The sequence below is a fragment of the Erpetoichthys calabaricus genome, chromosome 8 (assembly GCF_900747795.2).
Source record: "Erpetoichthys calabaricus chromosome 8, fErpCal1.3, whole genome shotgun sequence".
Taxonomy (NCBI): Eukaryota; Metazoa; Chordata; class Cladistia; order Polypteriformes; family Polypteridae; genus Erpetoichthys; species Erpetoichthys calabaricus.
In genome coordinates, this window is record NC_041401.2 from 188539362 (window position 1) to 188561388 (window position 22027).

The 22027-nt window shown below is 41.3% G+C and overlaps 1 protein-coding gene across 1 annotated transcript in view; it reads left to right on the forward strand.

Annotated features, from left to right (window-relative positions):
- Positions 1 to 7024: 7024 nt before the first annotated feature.
- Positions 7025 to 22027, forward strand: part of snx4 (sorting nexin 4) — an 86670-nt gene continuing 71667 nt past the window's right edge. Inside the window, exon 1 of the mRNA XM_028807989.2 lies at positions 7025 to 7180. Coding sequence (XP_028663822.2) covers positions 7028 to 7180 — 153 coding nt within the window. The 5' untranslated portion in view covers positions 7025 to 7027. The remainder of the gene's footprint in view (positions 7181 to 22027) is intronic.

Sequence of the window (22027 nt, forward strand, 5' to 3'; positions counted from 1 at the left end):
GCAGTTGCAAGTTAAAGGCCTTGCTCAAAGGCCCAATATTGGCATTTACGGGATTTGAACTGGTGCAGAACCCTAGCCTCAGAGCCACCACTCCACCTTTTTAGATGGGTACAGAATTGGTGATTACCGGGAGCCCGGGATTCCCGGACATTTTTCATTCCCGCATTCCCGGGAGTGAAACTGCTGTAATTCCCGGGAAAACGGGAATGGCCAAGCTGACATATATAGCGTGTAAAAGTGTAAAAATCAATCAAGAAATAACAGAGTTATAATTGAAAATAATTATGGCCCACGGTGTAGTGTGTTGCCGATTAATTCAGTCAACAACAGACCAGCACCAGTCAGTCTCCCAGCTCCCACTAAGACTGAGCACGGTGGACTGGGAGGTGTCTGCACTCAGCAGCTCACGAATGCCGGGACGGGGCAGAGTTCATTGACGTCTGTGCTGTTGACAGCTTTTGAACAGCAACTTGAAATTGTAATGCGTCAGTCTGTTGCACCCTCATTGTCTGTGCCAAGAAACTTGCCATCACAGAATGATGACAAGAAACTGGATGCATCAGTAAAAGCTGAAATGGCGGTGTTTCAGAGCAATGGCAAGCGTGGGTGTTGTTTAGAACAAGTGTATCAGTATCTGATGACTGTGCAACCTACTTCAGTGGAGGCAGAGCGTGCTTTCTCAGCGGCTGGAGTACTCTGCACGAAGGTGCGCTCTCGCCTGGACGACCGCACGCTCGACACGTTGTGTTTTCTACACTCTTATTACCGCATCTAACTAGATACATGTACTGATATGACAGCATGAACTGCTTGTAGTTAAGTTTGTCTTTTATTGGTGTCAACATATTGCAGTAGTTTTATTAAAAATAAGTGTCGCTCGTTCTAAAACCATTCACATGTGAGATGCCCGTGCACTGTGTCATTCCCGGGAGCCCGGGAATGGATAAACCCCTCCGGGAGTGGATTCCCTAGCTTAGACACAGGAAGTAGAGGGTGATGAGGGTGCGAGGAACCTTATCAGAATTGGCCGATGTTAAGAGTGCTGACCAGCTGAGGTCGGTGCTGTTTTTAATATATACTAGGAGGCTCCGCCCTCTGCTCACTTCACTCGCCAACCCCCGGGCGGGCGCTATGCACTAGCCACTTTGCGGCTCTGCTGCTCGAGTAAGGGGGAAGCGGATGTACGATTTAAACAGATTGTTATTTTCGTGGGAATTGTTACATATGCATAATAGAACTAACTATTTTACGTTACAGCGAGTGATTAACCATAGTAAAAAATAGTCAAATGTAATAAATTGAAAGAAAATTATGTTACACGTTGCGTTAAGAATTTTTCGTTGCGTTGACACGCAAATACTTTTTAAACTTACACTTTTACTTTAAAACTTCAGTAAAAACAATATTTGGAATTAACTTTTCTTCAATATCGTATTGAATTTTGATTCCATGTTTGGACTTACATCGTGACAACACAACATATAACTGCCCGTGAGTGAATTTCGTTTCTTTCTCTCTAATAAATAAACCGACTTTTTGGAATGTTTGTCCCTGTGATTTGTTAATTGTCATAGCAAAAGCTATTCTAACGGGAAACTGTAAACGTTTTAATACGAATGGCATATCAAGATCTCCTTTGGTGTCTAATGTTATCCCCGGAAGATGTACTACATTACCCTTCTTGTCGTCTGTTAAAATTTTACACGTCAGAATTGTTTAACCAATTGTGAATACAACTAATCTCATCCTATTGCATAGCCCATCACTCAGACATAAATCACGCAATAACATTACGATACATCCTTCTCTCAACAGTAATTCGGCTGGAGGAAGACCAGACGGTGTTAACGGTTATAGATATTCTTCGTGATATTGTAAGTTGATGTTTTCATCTTCCGCACCATCACCACCAACTGTTTCAGCTCAGTCTATTGATACACATTTAACCAATCTGCCAGGTAACCAATTGCATTAATTCATTTGACTTCATTGTTTCTTGGTGGCGGCACGGTGGCGCAGTGGGTAGCGCTGCTGCCTCGCAGTTGGGAGACCTGGGGACCCAGGTTCGCTTCCCGGGTCCTCCCTGTGTGGAGTTTGCATGTTCTCCCCGTGTCTGTGTGGGTTTCCTCTGGGCACTCCGGTTTCCTCCCACAGTCCAAAGACATGGTGGATTGACGATTCTAAATTGGCCCTAGTGTATGCTGGGTGTGTTTGTGTGTGTCCTGCGGTGGGTTGGCACCCTGCCCGGGATTGGTTCGTGCCCTGTGTTGGCTGGGATTGGCTCCAGCAGACCCCTGTGTTCGGATTCAGCGGGTTGGAAAATGGATGGATGGATGTTTCTCGGTGCTAAGATTGCCCGTGTACTCGTTTCTTCTGTTGATAACCCTTCGAAATGAAATTTTTCAATAAGATTTGGACATAACACGTCTTCTTTTATTGGGGACTTAAAATGAGGGAAATCGTAAAAATTTATAAGAGCTGAGAGTGCAGGAACTGTGTCTGACAAAGCATTCACACGAATGAGAGGTAAGAGGACCGCGGGCGTGGGCCGTTAACTGGAAATGATTGAGAGGAGGGCGGGACTTGATAAAATTTCTTGGCAATAGTCTCGTCTCTTCTCAAGATTTTCTTTTATATTAGAGAGACTAGCTGAAATACCCAGTGTTGCCCAGGAGGAAAATAAATTTTTTTTTTTAATTGTTTGAGAAATATATAATTAAAAAAACCAACTTTAAAAATAAAAATAAATTAACAAACAAAGAAGACTCACAAATGTTCTTGTCTTGCGGTCTTGTATGTATGTTGTCATCCAGTCGACGCTTGGAACCGGCCAACTCTATTTAATTTCAATAGCAACAGGGGTGCGGTGGTGGTGCTCAAACATAAAGAATGCTGGCAGTCACTTCCAGTTCGCCCTCTGGTGGTTGTTCAGAGTGTCAACTGGATGATAACATGCATACAAGACCGCACGATCACCCCACCCACCGTACCCGGAAGGAGGTGGGTTAGTGTTGATTTCACCCTACAGTATTTTTAGTCGACCAATGAGAAATGTGTAACAAGTTTCATGAAAATTGCACCAACCATTCGGAAGTGATGCTGGAACATACATACATACACACACACACTCACACACATACATTGACTTTTATATATATATATCGTATACATATATATATATATATATATATATATATATATATATATATATATATATATATATATATATATATATATAAATAAATGATCTGGATAGGTAACAAGCTGGTTAAGTTTGCAGATGATGCCAAACTTGGTGAATTAGCAGATAATCTCGAATCTATTAAATTATTAAGAGAGACCTGTGTATTGTATTGTATTTACCCCATTTGTTTTTGACACCAAATGCTCGCCCAACCTACCTGGAAAGGGGTCTCTCTTTGAACTGCCTTTCCCAAAGTTTCTTCCATTTTTTTCCCTACAAGAGTTTTTTTGGGAGTTTTTCCTTGTCTTCTTAAGAGAGTTAAGGCTGGGGGGCTGTCAAGAGGCAGGGCCTGTTAAAGCCCATTGTGGCACTTCTTGTGTGATATGATAGATAGATAAATAATGAAAGGTGCTACATGATAGATAGATAGATAGATAGATAGATAGATAGATAGATAGATAGATAGATAGATAGATAGATAGATGGATGATGTTGGGCTATACGTAAATTGTATTGTATTGTATACAGGCTTGAGCAGATTGGTGGCAGAGGAAATTTAATGGCAGTAAATGTAAAGTATTACATATAGGAAGTAAGTGTTAGGTTTGAATACACAATGGGAGGTCTGAAACTAAAAGTCTACCTTATGAGAAGGATTTAGGACTCGTAGTGGGGACTCAACACTATCGACTGTCACAAAGTGTTCAGAAGCCATTAGGAAGGCTAACAGAATGTCAGGTTATATATCGCCCTGATGTGTGGAGTACAAGTCACAGGAGGTTCTGCTCAAGATTTATAACATGCTGGTGAGGCCTCATCTGGAGTACTGGGGGCAGTTTTGGTCTCCAGGCTACAAAAGGACATAATGGCACAAGAAGAAGTCCAGAGAAGAGCAACTAGGCTGATTCAAGGACTACAGGGGGTGAGTTAGGAGGAAAGACTAAAGGATTTAGGAGTCATAGTGGACTTGTCACTATCAACTGCCAGCCAGTGTTCAGAAGCCATTAAGAAGGCTAACAGAATGTCAGGTTATATAGCGCCCCGATGTGTGGAGTACAAGTCACAGGAGGTTCTGCTCAGGCTTTATAACACACTGGTGAGGCCTCACCTGGAGTACTGGGTGTAATTTTGATCTCCAGGCTACAAAAAAGACATAGCAGCACTAGAAAAAAGTCCAGAGAAGAGTGACTAGGCTGATTCCAGGGCTACAGGGAAGGATGTATGACGAAAGATTAAAAGATCTGAGCCTTTACAGTTTAAGCAAAGGGAGATTCAGAGGAGACCTGACTGAAGTGTTTCAAATCATGAAGGGAATTAGTATAGTGGATCGAGATCAGGGTTGCCAGATGTCCCGACTTGAGCTGGACTGTCCCGAGTTCAATAGACAAATCCCACATTGCTTGTGAAAATCCTGACTGAACAAAAATTGTATGTGTAGAAAAAAAATCTTCATTTATTTTTATATTGAATATCTAGTTTTAGAGGCTCGCTAAATTTTTGTAGACAGCCTTGCGTACCTCCTTTTATGAATAAAATCTGTAACTGTCAGCTGAATCGAGTGTTTGAATCGTGTGCTTCGTGTGTGTTTTGCTGCTGTTGTGTATTTTGGAGGAGAGCTTAACTGTTTGGTCAGGCTGTGTGTTGGTATTGCAGACTGTATGAAGAGTGTTGAGAAAGTGACAAAAAAAGTAGCAATTGAAAAAAACTAACATGATTTCATGAAGAACACGGGGAAACAGTTGGAAACTTGTAAAGGGTAAATTTCACACAAACATTAGGAAGTTTTTCTTCACACAGAGAACCACATACACCTGGAATAAGTGACCAAGTAGTGTGGTGGACAGTAGGACTTTAGACATCTTTAAAACTTGACTTTATGTTATTTTGGAAGATTTAAGTGGATAGGACTGTCAGGCTTTGCTGGGCTGAATGATCTTTTTCCGCCTGGATTGTTCTAATGTACTCAATCCCTCTTCTTATGTAGTAGTAGTAGTTTATTTATATAGCGCCCTTCACAGGCAAAAGGTCACAGAGCGCTGAACAGCAAATACAGTACAAATACAACAGTTAAAACAAAACAAACAAAACCGATAAAAACAATAAATAAACAACCTGGAACTATTCAGCACTGATTAAAAGCTTGTTTAAAAAGAAATGTTTTTAGTTGTTTTTTTAAAAAATCAACAGACTTCTACTCCACGCAGACCACAAGGTAGGCTATTCCACAGTCTGAAAGGCACGATCCTCACGGGTTTTTAGCTGAGTGTGTGGGACAACTAGAAGGTTCTGTTGCCCAGATCTGAGAGTCCTACAAGCTGTATGGCGTTGGAGCAGGCTGGTTAGCTAGCAACTCAGGAGCTTGTCCATGCAAAGCTCTGAAAGTAAGTGCCAAAACTTTCAAATGAATTCTATAAAACACTGGGAGCCAGTGTAGTGTGTACAAAATGGGTGTGATATGATCACTCCGGGGGTGGCACGGTGGCGCAGTGGGTAGCACTGCTGCCTCCAGTCCTTTCCCGGGTCTTCCTTGCGTGGAGTTTGCATGTTCTCCCCGTGTCTACGTGGGTTTCCTCCGGGTACTCCGGTTTCCTCCCACAGTCCAAAGACATGCAGGTTATGTGCATTGGCGATTCTAAATGGTCCCTAGTGTGTACTTGGTGTGTGTGTGTGCGCGCGCGCGCGCGCCCTGCCCGGGGTTTGTTTCCTGCCTTGCGCCCTGTGTTGGCTGGGATTGGCTCCAGCAGACCCCGTGACCCTGTGGTTTGGCTATAGCGGGTTGGATAATGGATGGATGGATGGATGATCACCTATAAATATCTGGGAGTGCAGCTGGATGATAAATTAGACTGGACTGCCAATACTGATGCGCTGTGCAAGAAAGGACAGAGCCGGTTATACTACCTTAGAAGGCTGGCGTCCTTCAACATCTGCAATAAGATGCTGCAGATGTTCTATCAGACAGTTGTGGCGAGCGCCCTCTTCTACGCAGTGGTGTGCTGGGGAGGCAGCATTAAGAGGAAAGACGCCTCACGTCTGGACAAACTGGTGAAAAAGGCAAGCTCTATTGTTGGCATGGAGCTGGACAGTTTGACATCTGTGGCAGAGCGAAGGGCGCTCAGCAGGCTCCTATCAATTATGGAGAATCCACTGCATCCACTTAATAGGATCATCTCCAGACAGAGGAGCAGCTTCAGCGACAGACTGCTGTCACTGTCCTGCTCCACTGACAGATTGAGGAGATCGTTTCTCCCCCAAACTATGCGACTCTTTAATTCCACCCAGGGGGGTAAACGTTAACATTCAACATTATACATAGTTATTGTCTGTTTTTCACCTGTATTATTATCATTCTTTAATTTAATATTATTTATTGTATCAGTATGCTGCTGCTGAAGAATGTGAATTTCCCATTGGGATTAATAAAGTATCTATCTATCTATCTATCTATCTGTCACTCCGGCTATCGCGAGTTAGGAGCCTGGCAGCTGCATTTTGAACTAACTGAAGACGTGAGAGAGAGAGAGGACTTGAGGAAATAAAAGAATGAGGGCTGTTGTCAAATCAAAGAGTTTTCAAACCGCTTGGACTGGCCGGGCATCCTGCAGAGAGCGAACTGGCATGTCAGTTTTAACCCTGGGGATGCCAGACAGATGCTCTAATCCCAGCGCCACCCCACCACACAAACACATATCCCATCTGGAATAACATTCTTTTATTCTGCGGACTTGCACTTACTTTACTTTATAAAAAGGCACGACATCATCAGACCCGACATTCAATTCTGTTCCTATTCTTCCTATGAGCGAGCCGAGTAACTGACCGCGATGGGCGAGCGTGACAGGAATGCGCAGGCGCCTTAGTCAGGTACAGCAAACACACGACACAACAATATATGTGAGCGAGCCGAGGATGGCGGATTCGGGAAGTGAAGAAGCGGCGGTGATTGAGAATCCCGAGGTCGCTCCCGAGGAGGTGCAGCAGGATATCGGCGGCACGGTAACGTCATGCAAACACTTTTGAGTAACGCGATGCGCGTACGCTTGTTTGTTTGTTTGCCGCATACTGGGGGCTTGTTAAAAAACAGAAAAAAAAGAAAACCCCAAAACCACACAAACCAAAAACCAAACAAATAGAGAAATAACGCGAGGCTGCGGCCTTCCCGCCCGCGCTGTCGACATGCTGCTTTGCTCCTGCAGCGCAGCACAGCCCGAGCGGCTTCGCGGTTCTCTTCCGTGCCGTGGCTTTGAAGACGCTTCCCTTTCGTAGGCGAACGGCCTCCTGCTTGAGTTTCTGTTGACAGTTGTATACACGTCACTTGTCACGGTTGGTTTGAAACTTTCTTCACCCCTCTCGTCCTCGCCCACTCCCAACCTCGTGACGGTGACCCTCAGCTAGAGAGAGAGGAGCAGAGGCCACCGCCATACCGCGTGAGGTGCAACTTCTAAAATAAACTCCCGTGCTTTAAAGTTCGCTAATCGTCTTAAAAATGAATGTTACGGTACCTAAAAAAATGGCCCTGACAGTAAATAATACAAATTATGGAGCGTAATGTAGTTTTTATACTTTTACTAGGAAATAAGGGTGTCCGGCGTTTAATTTTCTGAACGTGTTATTTTTTATTGTAGCATTAGACAGCCACAGTTTGTTAGTCCGCTGGACAACATGGCCACTAGCAACATAACATTTTGAGCAACCAGGCAAGATTCAAGGTAGCGGAACCTTTTCTGTTGAAGCAAACTGAGATTAAGAGGTGATATCATTGAAGTTTTTGTTTTTTAATTACTCGGGGCTCTCTCTGGGTACGTGTATGGGGTCATTAAAGAATTATTAGAGGCAGAAGATTTAGTTAAAAAGTACTTAAAATAGTAAAACGTAATGAATTGAAAGAAAGTTATGTTTCATGTTGCGTTTTAGGTATTCTTTGCGGTATACCTTTTTGTTCTGTTTGTCTTTGATATTGATATTATACACCGCGTTCCAAATTATTATGCAAAGTGTATTTAAGTGTCATAAAGATTAAATATTTTGTTTTCAATTAAACTCATGGATGGTATTGTGTCTCGGGGTTCTTTTGATCACTGAAATCAATCTCGGACACCTGTGATAATTAGTTTGCCAGGTGAGCCCAATTAACGGAAAAACTACTAAAGAAGGATGTTCCACATTATTAAGCAGACCACCATTTTCAAGCAATATGGGAAAGAAAAAGCTGCCTAGAAGCGTGAAATAGCTGAATGCCTTGGACACCTTAGATATTTCACGAAAACTTAAGTGTGATCATCGTACTGTTCAAAGATTTGTGGCTGACTCGGAGCACACACGGGTTCGTGCAGATAAAGGCAAAATGAAATACATCGAATTAAGAGAGCAGCTGCTAAAATGCCAATACAAAGCAGCAAACGGGTATTTGAAGCTGCAGGATCCTCCAGAGGATTGCAGTTATGCATAAACCTTCTATTTGGCCACCCCTAACCAACTAGGGGGCTCCGCCCCCCTGCTCGCTTCGCTCGCCAACCCCTGGTGTTGGGAATGACAAAGAGCGTGATGTATGAATGAGATATAGAATAGTGTGACGGTGTAGATGATGCAAATAGAAAGCAAACAATAAAGTGTGTTGCACAGTGTAAAGGTTTATTTGAAAATTTCTTTGTACACGCCGTTTAAGTGTAAAAGGTAATTCCAGCTCAGAACTTGTAAGGTCATTTAAGATGGTTATTGTTGTGATCAGAGTCAAGTTTGTCAGAGCTTAGAAAGAGTTGTGTCTTTCCAGGAAGTAATGGAATGACTTGGGTATTTATGTTTTCCACATTAATATTTTTTGGACATAATATAGTGCGTTGTGTTAAAAGGGGCATTTGGTCTAATGAGATTGCTGTTCCAAATCTCTGTGTAACTAAGTCGTCGCAGATAAAGGCTTGAGTAATTGTAATAATATGTGGCTGAAGTCCATCTGTATTGGTGAGTGTACCATCTCTCAGTTGTAATATGCAATTGTTATGATCTGGTTCTGGACATCGTATCTTTTTTACTAACTGTATCTTTTGAAAGCAATGCCAAATGTCTGCGTATTTTAAGGTGCACTGAACAATAGCTGAGTGCATGGCATCTGGAAGAATAGCTAATCACTGTCTAAAATCTCCTCCTCATAAAAGTACCTTTCCTCCAAATCGAATATTATTATTCATAAACGTTTGTTCGTGCCATTGAACATTCATCAATAAACAACATTTTTTCAAGACGGATGTCACGTGCAGTGCCACCGTTAATGTTCATAGTGGATTCCGATTTGTAGGATCTAATGTAGTTGATAAAGATTTCACTTTCAGGTACATCGTCAGTTATAAGCTTCTGTAGATATTCAGTATATGAATGTAAAGAAGGCAGTCTAATTTGACCCTTTTGACAACAACGTGTAAATGTATAACTTGTATTGCCAGTTGTTTGTTCAGGGAAGTGAACTGAATGACAATGATTGCAAATGACATTCATTAATCCGAATGAATTTTCCTGGTGTATGTTTTGCTTGTGCCGTTTGAGAGGCGCGTTGTTGCATGTGTAGTATTTGGGACGTGTTGTTTTGGAGCTGTAATCGATTTGCCTGTGCTGTGTGAGAAGCCTGTTGTAGCCTTCGCTGCCATTAACGTATGTCTGAGACGGGAGGTGTTTCGTTTTGAATCCGTGCCTGTTGCGATGCAGCACTTTGATTGATAGTTTGCGTCATGTGGATCTAGGATGTAGATTTGTGCATATTAAATGAACTATTGTAGGATCTAATGCAGTTCATAAAGTTTTTACTTTTAGGTACATCGTTAGTTAGAAGCTTTAGTTGAGCTTTGCGTTTTTGGAGTCGAGTCATTTTTTCTTTTAGAAATATGGATAAGTAATAAGGAGTATTGCACTCACTGTTAATATGGAGCCTTTTCTGCGGTTGAACGGTTAATAGTGCCTTATTGTAATGAGATCCACCTATGCTGCATAGCCGTCTATTTTGTTGTTTCTTTCGTGTTCGTGTGTTTGTTCCTGTTATCCTTTTCGTTTTGTACCCGTGACCGTGTATTCATGACTTGTTTCTTTCTCAGCATGCGAAATATGGATAAGTAATAAGGAGGATCGCAGTCACTGTTAATATGTTTCCTTTTCTGCAGTTGAACGGTTAATAGTGCTTTATTGTAAGGAGATCCACCAATGCTGACACCTATGCTGTCTAGTGTGAAGGTGTTGATGTTCACTTTATAATATGTGGCTTTGGGTGTCACTTCTTATGGATGGGGGGGGGGGGGGGGGGGGCGGTTGAGCATTGTTGTCGCGCGAGCGTCTTTTCTTTTTGTGTTCCTGTGTCTTGTTGAATCCCCCTCTTTGTGTGTGTCCCGTCCCTTGCTTGCAGGGTCTGTGGGGTGGTTTTGTGTTCTTTTTTTTGTGTTCCATGGGCTTGTTGAATCCCCCTCTTGGTGTGTGTCCCGTCCGGTGCCGGGGGGGGGGGGGGTGCCTTGCTGTTGAGCGCGAGCCTCTTTTTTTTTTTTTGGGGGGCTAGTCTCGTGTGCAATGTGTTTCGGGCTTTGCCTGCATTTCCTCATTTCTCCATTTTTCCTGTGCTCACTCCATTTTTCTGTGGTCTTGTCCGCCTCTCGCGGCCCCTCATCCGCCTCTCTCGCCCTCTTTTGTCTGCCTTTCTCGGCTCCTCAGACGACTCTCGCGGACTCTTTTTGCGCCTGCGCAGTACGTCTTTTTGCAGCTACGGCCCATTGCCGGATGTGCCTGCGTCCATCATCCGGTTTAGCATTCTCGGTTAGTAATATGGATGCTCACAAGCAGAAACGGCTGCAGTGGGCCCAGAACTACATGAAGATTAATTTCAAACAGTCCTGTTTACAGATGAGTGCCGTGCAACCCTGGATGGTCCAGATGGATGGAGTGGTGGATGGTTGGTGGACTGCCACCATGTCCCAACAAGGCTGCGACGTCAGCAAGGAGGTGGCGGAGTCATGTTTTGGGCCGGAATCGTGGGGAGAGAGCTGGTCGGTCCCTGAAGGTGTGAAAATGACCTCTGAAAAGTATGTGGAGTTTCTGACTGACTACTTTCTTCCATGGTACAAAAAGAAGAACCGTGCTTTCCATAACAAAATCATCTTCATGCATGACAATGCACCATCTCATGCTGCAAGGAATACCTCTGTATTATTGGCTGCTATCGGCATAAAAGGAAAGAAACTCATGGTGTGGGCCCCATCCTCCCCTGACCTCAATCCTATTGAGAACCTTTGGAGCATCCTCAAGTAAAAGATCTATGAGGGTGGGAGGCAGTTTACATCCAAGCAACAGCTCTGGGAGGCTATTCTGACAGCCTGCAAAGAAATTCAAGCAGAAACTCTCCAAAGACTCAAGTTCAATGGATGCAAGAATTGTGAAGCTGCTATCAAATAAGGAGTCCTTTGTTAATATGTAACTTGACCTGTTAAGATGTTTTTGATTTGAAATAGCTTTTGATTTCAGTAAATATGACCATTTTCAGTTCTTTACAACCTATAAAATGTTTTGAAACTCCGTTGTGCGTAATAATTTGAAACAGTTTTTTATTTTTGAAAAACATACCGTTATCATTAGGAGGTTTGTTCAGTAACATTCGAATTATACTCTGATGGTTGAGGACTCAAAAATTATGCTGACTGCCGTTTGCATCGACCATTTAGGAAAATCAGAGAAAATCATTTGCATAATAATTTGGAGCGCGGTGTATATGGTACTTATTAAAATTTCACTTTTACCTTAAAACTTCATTAAAAATAATATTTGGAATGAACTTTTCTTCACTATCACAGTGAATTTTGATTCCATGTTTGGATTAACATCGTGACAACACAACATATAACTGCCCTGAGTGAATATCATTTCTTTCTCTCTAATAAATAAACCAACTTTTTGGAATGTTTGTCCCTGTGATTTGTTAATTGTCATAGCAAAAGCAATTCTAATGAGAAACTGTAAACGTTTTAATACGAATGGCATGTCAACATCTCCTTTGGTGTCGATAGTGTTATTCGCGGAATATGTACTACATTACCTTTCTTGTCGCCTGTTAAAATTTTACATGTTAGAATTGTTTGACCAATTTTCAATATGACTAATCTAGTTCCATTGCAAAGCCGATCACTTATACATAAACTATGCAATAACATTATGATACATCCTTCTTTAAACAGTAATTCAGCTGGCTGAAGACCGGACGGTGCCATGAAAAAATCTCATGGCAAAAGTCTCATCTCGGGGGACTTGAAAAAATCTGTTTGTCCTGAGACAAGATGAGACTATTTCAATCTCTGAAATAGTCTCATCTATTTATTCTCAAGATTTTTTATATAATAGAGAGATGAAAGTAATTTGTACAGTGGATCGTGTCTTTTACTGTAAAGTTAGCTCAACACGACTGTAGCGATGCGCTTGGACTGCACTTTACATCCCAGCAGGTTTGTGTTTTTCTCGCCAAGCTTTAAAAAGTAGCCCAAAAGTACCAAAACTAGCCCAATAAAACTTAACAAATTGAGAAATATAACAAATTTAATCAGAACTCATCACTTTTCCACTGCTGCAGTGTTTTGTATTTGAAGATCATTGTGAAAACATTCTATATTCTACATGCGAACTGCATAAATTTGTTTCCTTAACTATAATATCAGTCAAAGCCAGTGACACAACATGACATGCAGGAACAGTGTCAGAGCTAATGCAAATGCCAGAAAATAAGAATTGTGCTAAAAGGAAAGAATAAGCAAAAATAAACGTAGTGTATGCAGAACAAACAGAAAGACAAAATTAATTGTTCGTAGTATTCAAGGTGCAAGACACCATTTTGTGTCTGGCTGTATGGCAGTGTTAGCTGTTAACAAAAAATACTTTAACGACATAGTAGAAAAGGATATGTGTTAGGGCTGCACGATTAATCTTTTTTTTCTCATGATAACGATATTTATGACCCACGATCAGTTAATAAATATCGTCGCGATTTTACAGTATAAAGACCAAACTGTTTTTTATGGGCTGAGTTTACGGATTGGACTGCGTCACTATGACGTTACTGCGTTTAGATTGCAAGCGCTTTCTGAAGCAGTAGAAGTCAATAGCAGCAATAACAGTCAGAATAAACATATGATGGCGGAGCAACGTGCAGAAGTGCGATCGTTAGTTCCTAAAAAGGGGTCATACTCAGTTGTCTGGAACTTTTTCGATTTCGAGGAATGTGATGTTGATCAGGTACGAGTCTTGTACAAACTTTGCTCCTGTTCCGTCCAAACGTCCCAAGGTAACACAACAAACCTCATCAACCACCTTAAAAGCCACCACAAAGTACACTATCAAGAATTTCAACGACTGAAGGCACAAACAGCAACAACAAAAAATTACCAGCCATCCACAACACAGACAACAATATCAGGGACATTGTTCAACGCAATACCATATCTGCCTAGCCAGTACCGCCGCTCCCTATACGCAGAGTACGCAGTCTGCGTAGGGCACCAACTCCCAGGGGGGCACCATCCCAGCTGCTCAAAAAAATCGTTTTTATATATTATAATAATAAATTAATATCAATAATATACATATACAAATAAACAAAAATATAAACGTATATATTGCATTTTACGGTGAACGCAGAGTAGGCTAAGAACACGTGATGACGCGCGCGCCCTCACCTCTGTACCCAAATCTCTGGATTGCTCTGCGCATAGTAGTGACGCTCCCTGTAACTGTTGCCTCTGCTGAGCGAAGTTTTTCTAAAATGAAGCTCATCAAAACGTACTTGCGGTCATCTATGGCACAAGAGCGCATGAGTGGTCTGGCAATTGTCAGCATCAACTCTGAATTAGCAAAGGCTTTATCATATGAAGAGCTCATTTACGACTTTGCCTCAAGAAAAAGCAGAAGTGTGCCTTTGTAAATTTTGAACTTTGGAAAGCTCCAGCAGATGACAGTGTTGATTTTATTTCAGTTTATTATTGTTTATTTTATTATAAATGTTTTATTTAAAGTGTAATTTTAGTTTGTATTTTTTGCTGTAGAGCTACAATTGTAATTTATAAATGATACAATTTATTTATGTATTTACTTTTATTTGAATAAAGTTCTATTTTGGCCCCTATAGTAGGTGTTTTTTTTATTATTTTATTTTTACTTCCGTAATATTTGGGGGAGGGGGCACAAAAGTAAATTTCTGCTTAGGGCACCCATTTGGCCAGCAGCGGCCCTGTGCCTAGCTCGCAAAGACACCGGGAAATAACAGAGGCGATCACGTACCATATAGCCAAGGATATGTGTCCAATAACCACCGTGAGCAGTGAGGGGTTTAACAAAATGATCGCAACACTTGATAAAAGATATAGCATTCCCTCACGCAACCATTTTTCCAATGTTGCGCTGCCCTCGCTGTATGCGAAATGCCGAAAAGAAATAGAAAGAGAAATTCTCAGGCTCAGCCTTGAATATTTTGCTGCCACGACCGACTTATGGTCAAGCAGAACTGCGGAACCGTATTTGAGCTTGACAGTTCATTTTATTGACAGCGAGTTTGAGATGAAAAGCAAGTTTTTGCAAACTTCGTTTTTCCCACAAGACCATACAGCGGAGTTTATTGCAGTGGGCCTCAAAGAAACGATGTCCGCTTGGGGCTTGGTGGAAGAAAGACTTGTGTGCATCACAACGGACAACGCAGCTAATATGATTAGGGCAGCATCTGTGAATAACTGGCCGAGGCAACACTGCTTTGGTCACAGACTTCATTTACCAAAGGAATAATCGTCATTATTAATCGTGATAAAAATTTTGAGCAAAATAATCGTGATAATCATTTTTTCTGTTATCGTGCAGCCCTAATATGTGTTTTAGAATATTGTTAGCTAGGAGAAATTTAAAGCATCACTTATCATTTTCTTCCGTAGATGAAGGGTAGATGTGTACAGCCCAGTTCAGAAACCTTGACTGAGCTGTCAACAGTGACCGGCTTGGCGGGCTTACATCTGACTTCAAAAAGACTTTTAAGCATTGGAATGAGGAGCTGTGTTGCGACAGTGCTTTTCAGTTGCACAACGCGACTTCAAATCACCCCGATGAGTGCGAATTTCACAACGGCAATACTTGCAGAAAGCTTTTGTAGTGTCTGCTGGAATTCTTTGGATCTAGTCCTTAAATTCTGCTTCTTTTTCCTATCTTTGCACAGTACCGCCACACGTATTTCGACCACTTACCCATGACGGCGATATGATTAAACGAGATTTTCTGAAATTTTTATCAGTGTTCAATGTAACCTATTAAAAAGCGTATAATCAATCAAACATATCTTTGAAAGAATACAAGTCTGCACAGATATTTTTTTACACAACGTCATACAATAACTGTTCGATATGACGTCATTGATGAGGATGAAATATCGCCCAAAAACTCGCACACGGCTATTAAATCTAGCCCAAAAACTGCAACCTTCCACCACCTAAATTTTCCCGCAACGCTATTTGAGAAGAAACCCAATTTGGTGTTAAAACCGCCCAACTGGCAACACTACAGCCCATTGCTGATTAGGCCAGTGGTTCTCCACCTTTTTGCTTTCGAAACCCAGTTTTATTGATTTTTGTCCAGTGATGACCCAATATAAGCAGTAATTTAAAGTTGATAAATATTGCCAGGTACCGCTGAGTGCTCATATCAGCACACACATACATCACCGGGTTAAGATGAATAACCCAGAAACCTGCTCTATCTTAAAAGCCCCCTTTTACATTTACAGATTTTCTTCTGGAGATCTCCTTTACCAAAATCCTCCGACATTAACTTTTTTTTTTTTGTAGTTTAAATAATCATTACTATGGGGCACAGTGAATCTGAAAATAAGTGATAATTTTCTTGTGGTTTATAAATCTGTTTAGTCAAATCGATGCTTTATTTATCGTTTCATTTACTGGGTGGCATGCAGTGCACACTTTTCTGCTTGGCTGGATGATTGAGTCCTGCAAAGGAACCGGCATGTGTGCTTCCTGCCTAACACCCAGTGCTGCTGGAATAATAATTAGACTGGTGTTTTAGATTTTTTGAATGGTTTAGCCCCCTTTTGTCATGCTGACCTCATACACCATTGCTCTCCCTCGTGATCACTTGGATCCTCTGACCAGAAGTTACTTGACACGCTGCGGCCTTCACTTAAGCTCATCGGGGACCGTGCCATTGCAGTATGTGCCCCTAAGTTTTGGAGAAGTCTACTTTTTTATGTTCGGTCAGCACCAACCTTTAAAGCCAGCCTGAAATTTACAAAAACCTCAAGTAAACTTTTTTCACGTTGTCATTATGGGGTGTTGTGTGTAGAATTCGGTGGAAAAAAATGAATTTAATCCATTTTGGAATAAGGCTGTAACATAACAAAATGTGGAAAAAGGGATGCGCTGTGAATACTTTCTGGATGTACTGTATACCAAACTTCAACGCACTCCACTTTCAGGCGTGCTGTCTTTTGTACTGTCCGAGTAACACACTGCACTTTGTTGTGTGTGAGCAGATGCACTGCCATACCAGACTGTTGTGGAGAAAGTGATGATGCTTTCAATAACAGCTCGGTACTGACCAGTACGGATTAGGATAGGTTAAACTTTTACATCAGTCACTGAGCCTTTGTGATAAGAGCAGTTATGTTTGTGACTGTGAGTGATACTTGTTTCAAAATTTAAATGATGCTAACCTGTTAACTGTGACATCTTTTATTGTTACGATTTAGGATGTGACAAATGTCTCCAAAAATCCACACTCATTTCCGTTGTTAAGATTGTTAAGGGTACACCAATTGGCCAACTGACCCAATATGTCATGTCATCCCCATCTATGATCAGACCAATCAGGGTGGTGTTTACTGGATGGGATGCTGGAGGTTTAGTCATTGGTGTACAAAGAGAAAAGGAGAGGAGACGGAACAACACCCCCGAGGGGACCCTGTTTTTAAGGTCTCTGTACCCTGACTGATAATCGCCCATCTTCACTGTCTGACATCTGTTACCAGAAACAAGTGGCATAGTTCACAGTCATGCTGAGAAGTTTGCCATGGAGAAGCTCTCGTATGAGTGTGTTAAATGCTGAACTGAAGTCTACAAAGAACATTCTGGTAATAAGTAGTGTGGTCCACCAGGCTGGCACCGCCAGCTGAACCCGACACAGACACGCATGGCACACAAGTTTTATTTTTTCTTTTTCCCTTGTGGGAAACGCCTTCCCTGTTCCCCACAAGTAAAACACAATCCCAGCACGTCTCTTCCTTCTGTTTATCTTTCTCCACCTTCACTCCTTGGGTCAAGCTTCGTCGCTCCTCCTCCCGACTCTGGCTCCCCGAGTAGTGGCTGCTGGCTCCTTTTATAATGCACATAGTGCTTGATGACTCATTTCTAGCAGCACTTCCGGGTGTGGCGGAAGAACTGCCCATAAGGGCTCAGCAGCTCCTGCTGTAGCACCCCCTGGTGGTGCCTGCAGATCCCAACAGGGCTACACCACACTCCAACTCACATGCAGTCCTGAGGGAGTCCAAGGCACCGCTGCAACCCTTTGGGTTGGGTTGGGGTTGCCATCTAGCGTCCCAGGAGAGGTAACTCTCTGGCCATACTTGCTTCCCCGGTCCTCCCAGCGTGGAGGTGTCCCAGCCGGGCAAGAGCCCTGGCCGCAAGCTGCAGTAGCTGGAGAGTTGAAATGCTGCAAGATGTAGTGGATAGCCATGTTTACCGTAACCTCAATTGACCTTCTAGCACAGTAAGCAAGCTGAAGTGGGTCAAGGAGAGAATTCGTGACAGATTTGAGATGCTCAAGAATTGGGCATTCAAATGGCTTCACATTTCAATGTGAACTTGCCAATATTTTCCCCTGAATGGTACACATTAACAAATAGCAGTACACATTCAACATGTAAATACAGTGAAAGTGATAGATGATACAGTATACACATGGTATTGATCCAGAGTAGCTTGACACACAGATCAAATTGTGTCCATTTGTCTTTTTAATGGTAACGTAAACTTGTCTGATTTTTCTCAAGTTTGTTAAAATCAGAGGTGAGTGAAGAGAGTACAGAGAGGAGTGTGATTTCGTTTGCAGCTGGCTGACTCGTCTAGAATTTCAGTGCACATATCTGTTTCACAAGGCAAGATGAGCTGTTCTGTAATTGTCTGCACTTTCTTATATGTCACAATTCGATTTACAACCAGATGATGCCCCAAGTGCAAGCTGGCTTGTTGTACATACATGCTAGAATGATTATTTGTGTGAAGATTTTTATTTAAAAAAATTTGAATGACTTACTTTTATAAGTAGCATGTTGTGTTCCCAAATGTCTTTCTAGTTTGGAAGGCTTCATGCTTTCCTTTGGTAATGTCACACTGCATATAATGCACAACAGCCGTTGCTCGCCATGCTTCACAGTCATAGTAAATCTATACCTCAGATATTCTGGGTTATATTTTCTTTTAACATTCCTGTTTGGTTTAGGTTTTGGGATGAATCATGTGAGGTTGATATGGAATTGGACGAGTTTGAAATCTGACGTACATGAAACTGTGGGGCATTTGATGAACTTGTCTGCATCCACTGGCTTTCTTAGCAAAGCATGCAGTGTATAAGTAACTGGTTGTCATCTGCTCATAACTCAACTTATGTCAGTCATTTCATTTCTTCAGTATGCAGGATAATAAAGTATCTATCTATCTATCTATCTATCTATCTATCTATCTATCTATCTATCTATCTATCTATCTATCTATCTATCTATCTATCTATCTATCTATCTATCTATCTATCTTTTACTGGGTACAAAACTGATCTGTTATCAATAGCCCCCTAAAACATGAAGTGATTATTTAATTTTTTTTTCTCTTCAATGTGGTTGACAGACACTAAGATTAGTTCATTTCAAGCAAGCAAATTGCCACCCAAATGCACATTCCTATCTCTAACCCACAAAAATCTGTGACTGCCACTCCTGATTGGCCAGCTAGTTCTTAATTTGCCTGAGTAGGAGGGGCCTGATAGTTAGCTTTTGAGAGTTTTTTTTTTTTTTTTGCTGATGGCTAATGTTTGAGGGTACAACACACAGAGTGAAACCCTGAAATAGATATCTTTAATTATGATAAAGGGTAGAAACAAATTTGGCTATGTGTATTGTATTTTTGTCGTCAAGGTGAAACAACATAGCAGGCCATGCAGGACTGTGTCCGTATACATGCAAAGGTAGAAACGTTTAAAAAGTTATCCCGACGCTGAAAAAGAAAGAAGGTAAGAGACCCAATGTTTCGGCTGTATAGCCCTCATCAGGTGTTTCACTGAAACGTCATGTCTCTCACCTTCTTCCTCAGCCTGGTTATAACCTTTGTAACTTTTTTTTCCATATCGTAAAGATATTGCTCACACAGGACACATCCCTTTTTAAAAATATTCTACCAAATACATAAATGTATTTAACAGTTTATTGCTTTATTGTAAAACATGCAGTCAAATAAGAACTAATTACTTCCCAGCTGTGCCACAGGCTTTAATCTTTGTATTGTCTCAAAGAACAGAAATTATTGTTTTAGATCAGAGCTGTCGTCCCATACATTCCAGTATTTTTTTTTTCTATTTTTAAAAATATTTTTATAATTTTCTTACATGTTTACAAAACATGATCCTGCAGTAGTGGAGTTGCCATGAAATACTTTCGGTACTGCTGTTCTCCTACCTCTGCATTCCTGTTTTGGACACCCATTGGTGCTTTTCTGTTTTACTAGCCGTGATTGGTTGATACCTTACCACGTTGACCAGTATTATCGATAACTGGGCAGGACTAGCTGTGACTGTAAGGTCATTGGTTGAGTGATGTGAAACGGACATGTTTTAAACTTTAAATGAAGGGAGGTGTGTGACATTTCACTGTCATGGGTTGGAAAAAAAAGAGGCAGTTTCATCAGCTAAAGAGGCATGGAAGTGCAAATAGACATTTTTGGTCTTTACAGAATCACGCATCTTTTTGAGAAAAATAGCCCAAAACAAATCACGGCAAAGCCATTCTTTATCACCCTCAACAAATTTAAAAAGAACCCTATGAGATGTGAAACTGCCCAATCTAGCAGCTATGTTCTCCACCCAAAACTGATTTTTTTTTTTTTGAAGATTTGCCTCACTCTCCCTGATACATTGGTGACCCTACATGAAGGTGCTTCCATTTTGTGGACTACTTTCTTTTTCCAGAGTTATTTATTTAACCTTATTTTTATGAAGAAATACATGTGTTTTTCATGTTGTAAGCATACAACCGGATGACTTGAGGTGTGGATTATGTGACACAAGTAACATTACTTTGTTTCATGCATGTTTTTGATATTTGTTTGCTGTTGTCCAGTACCGGTCACCATTAGCTCTCATTCTATCAAAAATGTTATGCCTATTCTCCATGAAAACATGAGAGAACATGAGATTAAAATTTTTCTCGGCCTTCACTTCAAACTACATAGGATAAATAATATGATTTTTAGGTGGAGTATTCCTTTAAGGGTATTTTTTTCTCAAATCTTTGAAGGTTTTCCTTCACACAGAGAACCAAGTAGTGTGGTGGACAGCAGGACTTGAGGGACCTTCAGATCTTGAGTTAATGTTATTTTGAGGAATTTGCTGGGTAGGATTGGTGGAATTTGATGGGCTGAATGGTGGCTTGTTCTTGTCAAAAATTTTGTCCTGTTCTCACAGTTGAGAGATGTCATCTTACATTACATACACATCTTTAGAATGGGAGATGAAAACGTAATGGCTGGAAAAAACCTGCAAGGGAAAACATACAAATTCCATGCTGATAGTAACTGGACCAGAAATTGAATATAGGTTACCTGATGCTGTAGCACTAATTACTGTGTTTTATAAGCAAAGCCAACATCCTCCTATCATTATTTTTTTTTAATCTTGCTAACATGGTTAGAAGTGAGCCAAAGCTTATCCTGGCAGCAGGGAGAAGTAAGATGTTTCCATCGTAGGGCTCTGTGCCAATTTAGAACCGCCATTTCACATAACACACAAGATGTGATCAAAAAGTTATTTCACAGACCTATGAAAGTGCCAGTAAAATCAAACCAGTTATAGTTTTCAACACAGTTCCCATGGTCACTAGTAGATTTGCTATGTACAGAATTTTTTAAATGTGACTCAATAGTTTTTGTCTTGCTTTTGCAAACAGCATGATATCTTCATCTTTGGCATAGTGCATTCCATAGAGAGAGTTTTTTTTTTTCAGATTTGGAAAACAGGTGGCCATTATGTGGTCAGGCCTCAAGTATAGGATGGGGGGTTCATAAAAATGACAGTTTCCCACGTGAATATGCACAACAGTTTGATGTACAACTCAAATTAAACATTTTGCCTTGCTTATACCATCATTCACCTGTAACTGGCTTGATGTCTTTCAGTGGCGGGCCGTCAGGGCCTGCAAGGCCTTCTCTGCTGGCCTAAAAAAATATCTGAATCACAAACTGATGTTAATTATATTTTGTCCATGAATACTTATTAAATAATTCCAAATAGTCTGTCCGCTTCCTTTCATAGCTTTTCCGATGGTTGTGCTGCTTCCAGACATGTATTTTCATATTAAAGCATTTAACCAATCGCATTTCAGCCATCATTTGTTGCCAGGCAGGGTGAAAGTCAAAGAAGTCTGCCCGGAGGCCTTCACAATCCGTTCTGCAGGCCCTCTAACACAAAGTAAATGTCAATTAAACTGTTGCTTCAACCAATCAGATTTTGAGTTGGTGTCACTAGGGCCGTCTAGCAGGTGTACGGCAACGTCACCGTATTCAGACCCATTGATTGGATAGGATG